The sequence below is a fragment of the Chiloscyllium plagiosum genome, chromosome 3 (genome assembly GCF_004010195.1).
Source record: "Chiloscyllium plagiosum isolate BGI_BamShark_2017 chromosome 3, ASM401019v2, whole genome shotgun sequence".
NCBI lineage: Eukaryota > Metazoa > Chordata > Chondrichthyes > Orectolobiformes > Hemiscylliidae > Chiloscyllium > Chiloscyllium plagiosum.
Genome location: NC_057712.1, coordinates 56028071 through 56042449, shown reverse-complemented (window position 1 = coordinate 56042449; position 14379 = coordinate 56028071). Strand labels below are relative to the sequence as shown.

Here is a 14379-nt window from a genome sequence, read left to right as displayed (position 1 = left end):
AATAGAATTATGGTTGCTGGCCCCAAAGTACTCCCCCATGACACCTCAGTCATCTGCCCTGTCTTATTTCCCAAGAGTAGGTCAAGTTTTGCACCTTCTCTAGTAGGTACATCCACATGCTGAATCAGAAAATTGTCTTGTACACACTTAAGAAATTCCTCTCCATCTAAACCTTTAACACTATGGCAGTCCCAGTCGATGTTTGGAAAGTTAAAATCCCCTACCATAACTACCCTATTATTCTTACAGATAGCTGAGATCTCCTTACAAGTATGTTTCTCAATTTCCCTCTGACTACTGGGGTGTGTATAATAGAATCCCAATAAGGTGATCATCCCTTTCTTATTTCTCAGTTCCACCCAAATAACTTCTCTGGATGTATTTCCGGGAATATCCTCCCTCAGCACAGCTGTAATGCTATCCCTTATCAAAAATACCGCTCCCCCTCCTCTTTTGCCTCCCTTTCTATCCTTCCAGTAGCATTTGTATGTTGGCACAGAGGTCACTAATTGTGCAAACTGTGTGGATCATCATCCAGCCTCCTCACTTCTCACCTTTATAATTGAAAGGATGTAATTGAATTAACATACTTTCTTTTTAATCACTTGTGTCCTTTCGGTTGTTCTGCCATTCACTATGATCATGTATGCTCCTAAAGAGGTTGTAAATTTAGTGGGAGCTGGGACTTGAAGACAAGGAATCTGTATAGGTACACTGTAATTCTTAATACTTTCCATCCTTGGCATTCTCCCTCTACCATATGCCGTTTCCCAGATCAAAATTACTTATAACTAATAGTGTTGGCTCCAGTCAAAATGTTCCAAGCTTTTAAGAGGTGAAGGCTAGACTTGTGCTTATGACCTTGTGGTATCCATTCTCGCACCCTGTGCTCAAGCATGCAGTCACTTAAAAGTGCATTTGGGGTTGGCTACCTACATTGGAAGCAATCGGCACAAGCTAATGGCACATCAAAATTCCTGTGCCTCTGTTTTCAGATCTTTATGAACTTTGTGATCCAAATCATGAAGAGTAAAGGGGGAAATTTGATTCCAGTCCTGTATAGAAACTGTATAAAGCCTGGGAAATCCAAATGTGACTGAGGAAGATTTTTTTTTCAAAAAAGTGTGGTGTTCTTGGGGAGTGAGACTACAAATTCATGAAAGATGCATTTAAGGATCAGAGAAGTTGGTAAGAAGTAAGTATCGCTCACTAAGCTAGAGATATGGGTTGAAGAGAGAAGAGGTGGTGGTGGTGGAGTACGTCACTCATTAGTGCCACAATTATAACCTTTTTGGCTGTGGTTGATGAAGAAATTTGGACAAAAAAGCAAGTGAATGTTTGGGGTTATTTCAATGCTTTCTTTAAGCAAAGTATCGAGAATCAAAGCCTAATAAAGGACTTTTTAGTAAGAAACAAGAATGCTTACTTATAATGGTTTTTATTTTGACCAGGTATCACATTCTTCAGGAAAGTTTAATTAAACTGGTAGAAGCTTCAAATGACCAATCCCACAACATGGATAGATGGCTCAGCAAATTGGAAGCTTCTAGCTGGCTGACCCATGTTAAAGAAATATTAACCACTGCTTGTCTGGCTGCACAGTGTATAGACAGGTAAGGAGTTGTACGAAATGGTTGGTCCTTTCCTGTTACCTTTCACAGCCTGCATCAGTTCATTATTCGAGCTATTTGTTAACCTCATTCACCTGTTTCACAAAACGTTTTGTGTAAATTTTTATGCCTCACTGGATAGCACATTTGAAATCAAGCTATTCCTGAATCATCGCAAGTGAAAACATTTTAAAAGTGTGAAGAATTTTCCATTTACCTGTCATCTGGGCCAGGTTGACAACAATGATCAGGATTCGTACTCAACAAGAATTGCTATATATTACAAATAATTAGATTCTCGACACAGATAAACAGTTATGAACCATCAACAAATAATTCTGTTGATCTCTAACTCCTTTATAAAATCCCCTTTACACAGAGACATGGAATTGGAAAACAAAACACTGGTGTTATAGGTGGTGGGAAAGACTTGGAAGGCAGTTCAAGGTCCCAATAGACAAGATTCACTTATGTGGTGCTTCTGGCTTTTCAGGATACATGATTCCATGATCATTATCCTCCTCCTTCTCTTCTAGCTATTTTCACTTGCTTACAGGGCTGTATAGCAGGTTCATGCTTGTAAATCCTCTGATTTACTAGTTATGAGCCCAACTTATAAGCTGAAGGAAAAATAAACTGGCTATCTTCAGGTTTTAGTTCTTTTTTTTACTACAGAAGACAGAGATGGCTCTGTCCTTTCAGAGGTGCCGTGGCTTCTCTGTAATCTCCCTAGCCTCGAACTGTTCAAGTAACTGGGAGCAATTCACGTAGTTGGTCGGCAGAAGGCATCTGGTCACCACTCCACAGACCAATCAGCTACTTGTTGCCAGTCAAAGCTCCATGCTGATCACTTGGCTCCTGCTTGTCTGCAAACCAGATTTCCACTGTTGCTTAAATAAGCATCTTCACCAACAGCACATAAAATGAGCACCAATTTAATTTTTGGGGGCGGGGGGAGGGAAGAGTTGCAGCAATCTTTGATTTTTAAAGGTCTTTTTTCCCATCTTAGTCCACAGTCAAAAATACAGAAAATTAAAATGACACAGTCTACAACTTTGTTTCCTTCAAACATTGTCTATATTGAAAACAGAGTTGGATCATTGATATGTTAGTGGAGCCATATTCAGGTAATGTATTCTTGATTGCAACAGTTTGCTACTTTTATTCAAGTTTTTTGTTAAAGATTTTTTTGCCAATAACCTCACCTGTGTGGTAAAGACTTTCTTCTACTGGAAATAGTAAATAAGAATAAATCAAGTCAGTTGTGATTTTGAGCCCCTTTACTAAAACTCCTCTAAACCTTCTCGCCTTTAAGGAAAGCAACTCCAGCTGGTCCAATTCTACTCAGTTTGTTCTGTTCCTTCTGTAAGGCTTTGGTGTCCTTCCTGAAGTATAATAAGCCAAATTGAATGCAGTACTTTAGTTGAAGCCTGTTGGGGCAGAATGACTAAATGAAGTCCATTTGTAACATATTGATGTTACATTGGTGGGGAGGAAAAAAGCCTCTGAGGATCTAGAGATTTCTTCACTGAACAAAGGAAAGACATTAATCTTTGTACATCACTTTTCAGCTAGACTTGGTGTTTACAAGCCAATTGCAAACCGATAGTGTTATTGATTTGATTACATTCACATTCTATCAGGTCAATCATTTGACTGCATGATCAGTTGACATACAGTTATAGGTGTTGCCATAATCTGAGGATGTTGACCAGGCACCCTTATCACCTATCTTTGCACTTTCACAATGCATTTTATTCAACAGCATTCCAATGCTGACTTTTGCACCTGATATTTAATCCTCTCTGCTAATCCTCTCCCTACTCTCTCAGGCCATAATTCAATTAAATCCCTTCATGTCTTTTAGAACATAAAACAGTACAGGCCCTTTGGCCCCCGATGTTGTGCCGGACTTTTATCCTACTCTAAGATCAGACTTAATTACAGACCCTTCATTTAACCAACTTTCATGTGCCTATCCAAGAATCATTTAAACGTCCTTAATGTGTCTGACCCTCCTACCATTGCTGACAGTGCATTCCACACACCCACCACTCTGTGCAAATAACCTACCTCTGACATCTCTCCTAAGTGTTCTTCCACTTACCTTAAAATTATGTTCCCTCATGATGGACATTTCCGCCATGGGAAAAAGTCTCTGTCGATCCACTTTTATCGTGTGTCTCAGCATCAAGTCACCTCTCATCCTTCACTCCAATGAGAAAGGCCCTAGCTCCCTCAACTTTTCTTCGTAAGACATGCCCCCCAGTCCAGCATCCTGGTAAATCTCCTCTGCATCCTTTCTAAAGCTTCCACATCTTTTCTATAATGAGGTGACAAGAACTGAACACAATATTCCAAGTGTGGTCTAACCAGAACTCTATAGGGTTGTAGCATAATCTCGTGGCCCTTAACTTCAATCTTCCTGCTAAAGAGAGCAAACACACCATACATCGTCTTAACAACCCTATCAACCTGGGTGGCAACTTTGAAGGACCTATGGATGTAGATTCTAAGATCCCTCTATTCCTCCCCACTGCCTTTAATCCTATATTCTGCATTCAAATTTGACCTTTCAAGTTAAATAACTTCACACTTTTCTAGATTGAACTCCATCTGCTACTTATTAGCCCAGTTCTGCATCTTGTCCCAGAACCAATCCCTGCGAAAAACCTTTGGTCACCGAGCTCCAGGCTGAATACTTTCCATCAACTACCACCCTCTGTATTTTATGGGCCAGCCAACTTTGTATCCAGACAGGCAGGTTTCCCTGTATCCCATGCCTCCTTACTTTCTGAATGAGCCTACCATGGGGAATCTTATCAAACCCCTTTCTAAAATCCATTACACCACATCCACTGTTCTACCTTTATCAATGTGTTTTGTCACATCCTCAAATAATTCACTAAGGTTTGTGAGGCATGATCTGCCCCTCACAAAGTCATGCTGTGGTTTTCCAAGTAATCGTAAATCCCATCTCTCAGAATCCTCTCCAATACTTTGTCCACCACAGACTCAAGAGTAACTGGTCTGTAATTCAGAGGACTTTTGCATCTAAACCTTCATTGTTTATTTATGTGTATGTGATTACAATCTTCTGACGGATCTTATCTGATATGAGTTGAGCTTTTCCCCTTCTTCTGTCCAATATGAAAACACAAATTTTGAATTGGCTTGCAAGAGGGGCTTCTATCTGTGCTTTTCAAGGATGGTTCTAATGAAAACTGTCTCTCTGCGTAAGCAATGTCTACATCTTTGTTGCTTCTTAGTAAGATCTTGTGTGATTTTCTTTTTTAACAAGATGCTTTGTTTTCTGGCTGCAGTAAATATGAAGGCCACGATTTTCACTGTGTAAATGATTGCCTCCACTAATAATCTTTGACCATTTTTATGTCAACTAAAAGACACAGGCTGCTATCATTTGTTAACTAAGAACAATTCCCTTGTAAAGGGAAGTGAAGAATAAGAGTGGAATATAAGAATAATGAGGGAAATGTTTATGCCTAGGAAGGAATATAAAGTGGCTGTTATAAACTTTCAGAATGACGGTAGTATCCTTATTTAAATTTATTCTTTAGTTTCTTCATTTTTTTGCATTAATAATGCCTAGCCAACACCTAACAAAAACAAGTGTCGCAGACCTCCTTGCTTTTGTATTCTTTGCCCCCTAAAGCAAAGGATCTCCTATGCTATTTTTAAGCAACCTCCTTAAATTGTCTTTCTACCTTTACATCTCTACATTGGCTTCTAATTGGCCATTTGGTTTACCTAATAGCTTAATACAAGTCCTTCACCACGAAATAAACTCTTTGTCTTTTATTGCCTTTTTTATACTGCATGTTATTAATGAAATGCCACAGTGATCCATGCTGGGGCTCACTTAATTAGGATCTATATAAAATAGAACCATAGAATCATTACAGCACTGAAATAGTCCATTAGACCCATCTTGTCTGTACTGCTCCTGCTAAGAACCAATTCACAGTTTGTACCCTCTTCCCCACATCCTGCACATTTTTCACTTCAGATATTCAAGGCAATTAGAAAGCTTAGGAATAACTGTGGCATAGAAGGCACCCACTCTGCCCATCATGTCTATGCTGAGTGGAAACTGTATCATTTGTCCTGATCTCAATTTTGAATACTTGATCCATATCAGTGGAGGTTAAAGGACTTCAGATGCAAAATCAGACACCTTTTAAAACAGTCAGAGGATGTTCCCTCAGCTGATAGCTAGGATGGAGGAAATGTTGGATGGGCACAAAAGATTTACAAGGATGGAGGGTTTGAGTTATAGGGAGATGCTGAAATGGCTGGGGCTGTTCTTTTTCCCCTGGAGTGTCGGAGCATGGCTAGAATACAGCCTACCTGTAAGGACAAAATATGTAAACCATTGTGCAGAAATACTGATGATTGTCCTGAAGTACTGTTGCAGAACTGATTTTTAAAGTTGTGAATTGGATAAACAGTTGACATTGTTTATGACGAGCTGCTCAGTAGAGCTGCTTGAGTCACTCAGTATTTAACCACAAAGCTAAAAAGAGTGGCAAAAATAACATAACCAATGAAAATTATCTAGGAACTGGGGAAGCATGAGGAAGCATTTCTTATTCATTCCTGGGATATAGATCATGATTAACAAAAACAGTAAATGTGTGAACTTCTCACCCGGACAGACAGCACCTGTTCAGATTGGATTGGAGCCCCAAAATCTTTCAGTCTTCCGAACCAGGAAACTTCATAACAGAAGCAGTGTAATAACTCTTGCAGGTAGCAGCAGAGTGAAATGTTATGGAAACCACAATGACAGCAACTGCCACATTGCATGTTTTAAAGGTCTCAATGCAACTTCTGTGCTCTGCATGAATAGGGTAAATAAGGTATTGGAGTTATAGGTAGCAGATGGGGGTCTGGGATGTGAGAGCAGGGCTTGTTGGAGTGGAGATGGGACGCAGGTAATCTAGCAGCGTGAGGGCAGGCATTCATCAGGTGGGGTGGAACTCAGCAGGTGGTCAGTGCTAGTTGGGTGGACATGGTGCAAGAGGGTGATCAAGGACTTAATAATGTGAGGCAAGTGGAAGGTCCCTTTGGTTAAGGGCTTGTGTATCTGGGATTTGTTAAAAGGGCTTGTCCAAGGCGTATTTAGGCTGCCTATTGCTGCAAGATTATTGGGAGCAAGACATATAACGGATGTTGGTGGCAGAGCTGGTGCACTTTGGGGAAGACCTTTGTGGGTACATATTTAGGGTGATATAGCAAAGTTGTGGGGCATATGTTGGGGCTGAGGGATGGGAGTAGGCAAATGACCGTAAGACCTCTGTGGCCTTCATCTGGCATAACAGGGCAGAGCTTATTGGAAGAGGGAGGTTGAAGGTGTCACGTGTTATGCAGGCTGTTGGGGACAGGGTGACATCCTATTCTTTAAGGGTAAAGGGCATTTGGCAAGAGGACAGGTGAGGACTGGATAGCATGCATCAGAGGTGATGGGATGTGGCTGTGTCAGGCGCGTGCAGTCAGGACAGGGGAATGGGTCTCTGATCTATGAGGGTGTGTCTAAGGTGAGGAAGAGGTTGGTGCATTTTGGACAAAGGGTATCTGGAGTGAGAGGTATAGATGGAATACCAGCAGGCATAATGCTAAAGAAATCAGGTATGTGTCTGGTGTCAGAGGCAATGATGACAGAGTACGTGGTGGCATGTTAAGTGAGGTTGTGTGACTAGAGATAGAGGCCAAGAGCTGGAGGTTGTGCAGTGAGACTCATAGGATAGTAAGGGGTGCATCTGGGGTATGAGTGGAGTCATCATGCTTGGGAAGGAGCCAAAGGGTCAGGGTGTGGTGGTCAGGTAGATGTGTGTATGATTGTAAAAAAGCATATACAGATGTTAGGAGTTGGGTTTCATGGGGGAGCATTTCAGAGGAATGCCAGTCTTCGGGGTGGGAGGATTGATACAAGGGGCCATGGCATGTCAAGGGTTGGACATGATTGGAAAAAATATCAGGTGAAGATAGAGGTGAAGACATAATATGGACGTTTGTTTGGCTTTGGAGTGGATAGATGGATAGAGGTGGGAAAAGGGGTCAGGTTTTGAGAGCAGGGAGAGGTTATCAGGTGATGGAAAGGGCAACTGATTGAAGGATATTGTCAGGTGGAGATGGGAGAGGAGTTGGATATCAGGAAGTAGGTGGGGGTTAATGGGATTGTTTGATTTTTTTTTTGGGAAGGTGGACAGTGAGATGAGGCAGGGAGTGTGTCGATTGTCAGGACATGCAGGTGTAGCAACAAGGCAGGGAGAGGGTGTGTTAAGTAATTTAGCAATAGCAGAGTTGGGATATGATGACCAAGGTTGTAGGGAAAGAGTGGTATCAGGGTGAGCAGCCAGACATTCAGGAATATTGGGCTTTGGGTTGGAGATGGAAGGACTGGATGTCATTTATGGGAGAGTAGTGTCAAGCAACAGTGGTCATTGGGCAAACATGGCAAGGGATGTTGGGATGGGGGTGATGTCAGGAGTTGGGGTGTGCAGCAATTTATGTCTGATGCGGAAGGAGATGTGTGATGGTTGGGTGGCTGATTCCAGTGAAGTGTGTGCTTGGTGCTGTCTACAAGGTGACAGGTTCGGGTGTCTGCACCCATGTAGAAAAAGGAATTTTTGGGTTTCAGCAAGGAGATAATGGGTGTGAGTGATTGAGGAGGGTTCCTGATGCTGCTTAATTACCTTTTGGAAATTTCAACTTCGTGTGAAATATTGCATTATCACTATTGGGAGCCTACAATGTTTGGGCTTTGCACATTACTCTGAGGAACTCCTGCACCAATGTCTTGAGACTGAGTTGGCAATCAAAAAACACCACCACCACCATTGTACTTCTTTTTGAATCCCATGCAGCATTACAGAGAGTCTTCTCCTAATTCTCATTTAATTTTAATTTTGCTGGGACTTCTGGATATTCATGAACAATTACATTCACCTTACCTCTTAAGTTTGGTTCTTTTGACAATATTTGGACTAGGGCTGTCATGAGGTTTGGAACTGAGTGATCCTTTTAGATCTCAAACTGAGTGTCAGTAAGCAAGTTGACTCTGAGCAAATGCCACTTGATAAAACTAATGACACTTCCTCCCTCATTTAGCTGATGACTGAGAGTAGGCTAATGGAGCAGTGTTTCGCCAGATTGGATTTGTCCTGTTTATTTTTGTTAGGACACCACAACCTGGGCAATCACCACATTGGTTGGCTGCCATTGCTTTGGCTGTACTTAAAACAACTGATTTTTGGCTTACCTCGATCAGGAGCACAGATCATTCAGACTGTTGCTGAAAAGTTGATGGTTCTGTTGCTTTTGTATTATCTAATGTTTTCAGCTCTTGCTTGATATCATGTAGAGTGAATTGAGTTGGCTTAAATTTGGCCTCTGATACAGGGTACTTGTGAGGTTAGTTGAATGCTTCAGCTTTGTGATTTACATTGATATGCTGGGCTCCTCCATCATTAAGGATAGGGATATTTACGGAGCCTCCACCTCCTGATAGTTGTTTATTTGCCACTTCTTTGGTTGCGTGCCTCTTTGGTTATTTATCATATAAGCAGTCCTTTGTTATAGCTTCATTAGTTTAATACCTCATCGTTGGGTATGCCTGGTGCTGCTGTATATTCCTCATTGAAGTCAGGTTGATTCCCTGGCTTACTGGTAAAGGTAGAGTGAGGTATTTGATAAACTGTGATGTTACAAATTTTGGTTGAATACAGATCTGCTGGTGGCCCAGAGTACTTCATGGATGCTGAATGTTTTGAATTGCTGGAACTATTCTAAATTCATTCTATTTAACATGGTAATGCCATACAGCACAACAGAGGTTACCTTCAATTTGCATTCTGGACAATTGTTTTAGTAAAGAACCAAGGGTGTAGGTAGGCCAATTTCTAAAGAAGGCAATGGTGATGAAAATTATGTGATGTATTTGGTGAGGTCACATTTGGAGTCCTGCGTACAGTTCTGGGCATCCAGCTATAGGAAGGATGTTATTAGACTGGAAAGAGTTCAAAAGTCATTGATAAGGATGTTACCTGAACTGGAAAGTTTAAGTTATAAGGAGAGGCGGGAAAGACCAGAGCTTTTTTCCCTGGACCCTCAGAGGTTGAAGAGTTAAAAACCTTTTTAGAGGTATCTAAGATCAGGAGAGGCAGAGATAAGGTGAATAGCAAAGATCTTTTCCCTAAGGTAGGAGAATCCAAAGTGAGAGGGCATAGGTGAGTGATTTAAAACGAACCTTGGGCAATTTTTTCACACAGCGGGTGGTGCTTACATGGAACGAGCTGCCAGAGGAAGTGGTCGAGGCAGGTACAGTTACAACAGAGAACGGTATGTGAAAAGGAAAGGTTTAAAGGGATGTGGGCCAAAAGTAACCAAATGAGACGAATTCAGTTTAGGAAACCTGATCAGTGTGGGTGAGTTGGGCCACAGGGTCTGTTTTTGTGCTGTATGACATAACTCCATTTCCTGAATACGTGTTCTCTAAGCTGAACACTTGCCTTGATATTAAAACAAGCCAAAGAGCACAAGAGATATAAAAATGAACCTTACTGCACTATATTTCACCCAGTTTTCCCAGGTATTGCAGCTGCTTAATACTGTAAGTTGATATCCAAACATGAAAAGGCTGAAATCTGCTGTGTGGCAACAAAACAAAAATTATATAACTTGGTTGTTGGGTTTAAATTCTTTGGGTTTAAATATTCGTGTTACGCTTTAAAGGTTTGAAGTGTGCAAACATATTCAACTATCCATGCCCATCTCTCCCCTCCCAGGCGTGCTCAGCTCCAAAACCTGAGGGGGTAGAATATGCTATGGGGTATTACCTTACACATACTTTGGTTATATAACAGTTAAATTTAGGTCAAGGAAAATGCATATTCACAGACTGTCAAATATTATTCAGCTGGTCACTTGCCACATAAGCTGATAGCACTGGGTTTCTTCCTGAATCAGTTACGAGTGGTTGATTTTTTTTTCTCCCAGAGACAGTTGTATAAATTCAGATTTCATCTATCAGAACCTTCCACTTAAAGTGATGTGGCCTTTTAATCTTTTTGAACATGCAATTTCAAGAGAGACTTCAGAGGAAGAAAGAAAGAAAACGATTGGTCTGTGGCAAATCATATTGTTGAGAACCAATGTTTTGTTCTACCTACAAACTGTATCATGAGATCTCTTTGATAATACTGCAGACTGTCTGCATTTCAGAAAAGATTAGTGCATTTGAAAAATGCACCACTGTTGCTACTTTTGCTTTTTGTAAAGAACCAAGTATATGCCTGTCCAATAGGTATTTTAGAAAACACATCTTTATACTAATAGTGCAAATTATACCTTTTCTAACATGTATTCACAGTGTTTATACTTTTGTTCCTGTTTCAGGGAAGGTGCATCTGTACTGGTTCATGGTGGTGAAGGGGTTGACTCCACTTTACAAGTCACTTCTCTTGCCCACATTATTCTAGATCCACAATGCAGAACGATTAATGGTTTTGAGGCCTTGATTGAACGTGAGTGGTTACAGGTTAGTAATTAAAACTAGATGACTTTCTTTTTGGCTATGTGGCTAACAACATTATTCATTGTGAAAAGTGTTGATAAGAATCCTGAATTCATTTGTGATATTATTTCTATTGATTGAGTGTAATTCAGGAAATTTAAAAATAAAGCTTAAATGCAGCCATCATAAATGAGCTCTTAGGTTCAAGCTGGTGTGGTCTAACTCCATGATTTTTTTTTGGAAGAATTAAATTTGGAGGCCACATTAATATAGACAAGTTGTCAGAGCTGTGTAAGTTAGCAACACTCGCTGATAATTTGGCTTCGCCTTTTCACCTCCAGGCAGAAATATAACACACCACATGTTGCTGGGATTAGAGACGAAGATGAAAAGCTGGTCTATCTCCACATCAATAACTGTGCATAACTGATCTCCCAATTGATTTGTTTTTTTTGGTTTTGGAGTAGTTTTCCAGTGATACAACAGTAAAAGTAAAATGATTGCAGTTGTTTCACGTTGAGCCATTGTGCGGGAATCTTGTATCATAAAGATTTTGAAGTGAGATGATTTAGGAGATTCTGTGTAAGGCTAAATTTATTGTAGTTAATAATTTCATTAAGGCAATCTAGAATTCTGCTTGTTTTTGAGGCTAATGGTAAGTTCAATCAATTTTTAAAGTGGACACCAGTTGCTCCATATCATGGTCACTTCTGACTTTTTAAAGATGTTATTGCCTGTCACCTACTTACTCCTCTCTTGGGGAAATTTTATTCACATTTGGTTTATTTGTTCCAGGCTGGTCATCCATTCCAGCAGCGATGTGCTCAGTCAGCCTATTCCAATTCTAAGCAGAAGAATGAAGCTCCTACATTTCTCCTCTTCCTGGATTGCTGTTGGCAGATCCAGCGCCAGTTCCCATGCTCTTTTGAATTTAATGAACAGTTTCTAATAGTGTTGTTTGAACATGCTTATGCCTCCCAATTTGGAACGTTCTTGGGCAACAATGAAAATGAAAGGTTTGTAATGCTGCCTAGATCGTTAGAAAGAGAATTTTGTTTTGTTGCTCTTGTGTGGGCTTGGGGATTCAATATTGAAGCCAGGATAATTACTTTTTATTCTGCATAACCTTTTGTTCTTTCCTGGAGTCACTTTTTCTTCGACCATGAAAGCCGGAAAGTTCATCTTTTTCTGTATTGATGATTAAACTATTAATATGTTTATTTAGCTTGAGCTCATCTTTTTCTTGCAAGTCCTGTTGAAACTCATTGGTTATGTTTAGATTCACTAGTTATCATCCAGTGGTGAGATTGAATTTGTAATCATTGTCAGTAGGGCAGGCAGAGATTGATTATCTTTTAAAATCTGAGACTGTAAGCAGTGTTGTGATGTTACTACTGGACAAGTCAAATCCCAAATTGAAATCTGGCTATAATAGATCATATTTTTCAGAATTTAATGTGGCAATCTTTCACTGAAGCATAAATACACAAGGCTCCACATTTAGTTTTAACAGTAAATCAGAAGATTATCCCATTAGAAATAAAAATAAATAAATACAAACTATCTAAATACAAACTTGAAAGGGTTCAGAAAAGATTTACAAGGATTTTGCCAGGGTTGGAGGGTTTGAGCTACAGGGAGAGACTGTTTTCCTTGGAGTGTTGAAGGTTGAGGGTTGACCTTAGAGATGTTTATAAAATCATGAGGGACATGGAACGGATAAATAGACAAGGTCTTTTTCCCTGAGTTGGGGGGAGTCTAGAACTAGAGGGCATAGGTTTAGGGTGAGAGGGGAAAGTCTAAAAGGGACCTAAGGGGCAATTTTTTCATGCAAAGGGTCATGCCAGAGGAAGTGGTGGAGGCATTTAAAAGGCATCTGGATGGTTTTATGAAAAGGAAGGGTTTAGAGAGATATGGGCCAAGTACTGGCAAATAAGATTAGATTAATTTGGGAAATCTGGTGTGCATTGACAAGTTGGACCAAAGGATCTGTTTCTGTGCTGTACCTCTCTATAACAGTTTGAAACATTTTGCAATAAAGTGCCAACTACTCTCGAGCACCACAACTCTAAGGTAACACAAAAATACATTTTCCTTCCCTGCTTAATCTGTTGTTTTGACATCACTGCTTTTTCCTCAGTTCCTGCCCTGTGAGCTGTGAAGTCTTTTCTTGAATCCTTGTACCTCCTATATCATGAATCTTCATGAGATCTTAAGCATTCTCAGTTTGAGATAACCAATGCAGATTTCTAACCAAACAATCTTGATCTGAAAGTTTTCACAAACTGAAACCCTTGGCAAGGTAATCTACTTCCTTAACTGCTCTGAGCAAGCTCCTCTTTCTAGGGAAAGACTATTCATGCATGGAGCTTCAGTGATGTCTCCTTCAAACTGAAGTCAGCAGTTTTTAACTAAATGATTAAACAGACTTGTTCCTTGTAGTTTCTGCTAACCTGATGTCATAATTTTTGTTTCTCCTGCAATGTATTTCAACATTGTATGTAAACTTGCTGTCTGAGTAGAAGGTTCATTTTGAGACATTTCGTGTCATACGAGGTAACCTCATCATTGAGCCTCCAGTGAAGCACTGGTGTTAGTGATCCGCTTTCTATTTGTGTTTCAGTTTCCTTGGGTTGGTGATGTCATTTCCTCTTCTTTTTCTCAGAGGGTGGTAAATGGGGTCCAAGTCAATGTGTTTGTTGATAGCATTCCGGTTGCAATGCCATTCATCTGGGAATTCTCGTGGGTGTCTCTGTTTGGCTTGTCCTAGGATGGATGTGTTGTCCCAGTTAAAGTTGTGTCCTTCCTCATCTTTATGTAAGGATACTAGTGAGAGTGGGTTGTGTCTTTTTGTGACTATTTGATGTTCATATATCCTGGTGGCTAGTTTTCTGCCTGTTTGTCCAATGTAGTGTGTGTTACAGTTCTTGCACGATATTTTGTAAATGACATTAGTTTTGCTTGTCTGTATACGGTCTTTCAAGTTCATTAGCTGCTGTTTTAGTGTGTTGATGGTTGAATGTCGAGGGTTTCTGGACATGTTTTGTCTGCTTATTTGGGTTTGTTGCTGAGAAATTGGCGGACTATGTTCATTGAGTATCAGTTTTGAATGCGCTGTATAGATGATTGTCTTCTGCTCTTCGTAGTTCCTCTGTGCACCTATACAGTGTATTCAAAAAGAATGGGTACCCAATGAACACAGTCTGCCAATTTCACAGCAACAAACCCAAATAG

At 40.3% G+C, this 14379-nt stretch overlaps 1 protein-coding gene across 1 annotated transcript in view; it reads left to right on the top strand.

Moving 5' to 3' along the window:
* mtmr9 (myotubularin related protein 9) overlaps positions 1 to 14379 on the top strand; it is a 71846-nt gene that overhangs the window by 38257 nt on the left and 19210 nt on the right. Inside the window, exons 6-8 of the mRNA XM_043682436.1 lie at positions 1452 to 1613; positions 11028 to 11169; positions 11941 to 12161. Coding sequence (XP_043538371.1) covers positions 1452 to 1613; positions 11028 to 11169; positions 11941 to 12161 — 525 coding nt within the window. The remainder of the gene's footprint in view (positions 1 to 1451; positions 1614 to 11027; positions 11170 to 11940; positions 12162 to 14379) is intronic.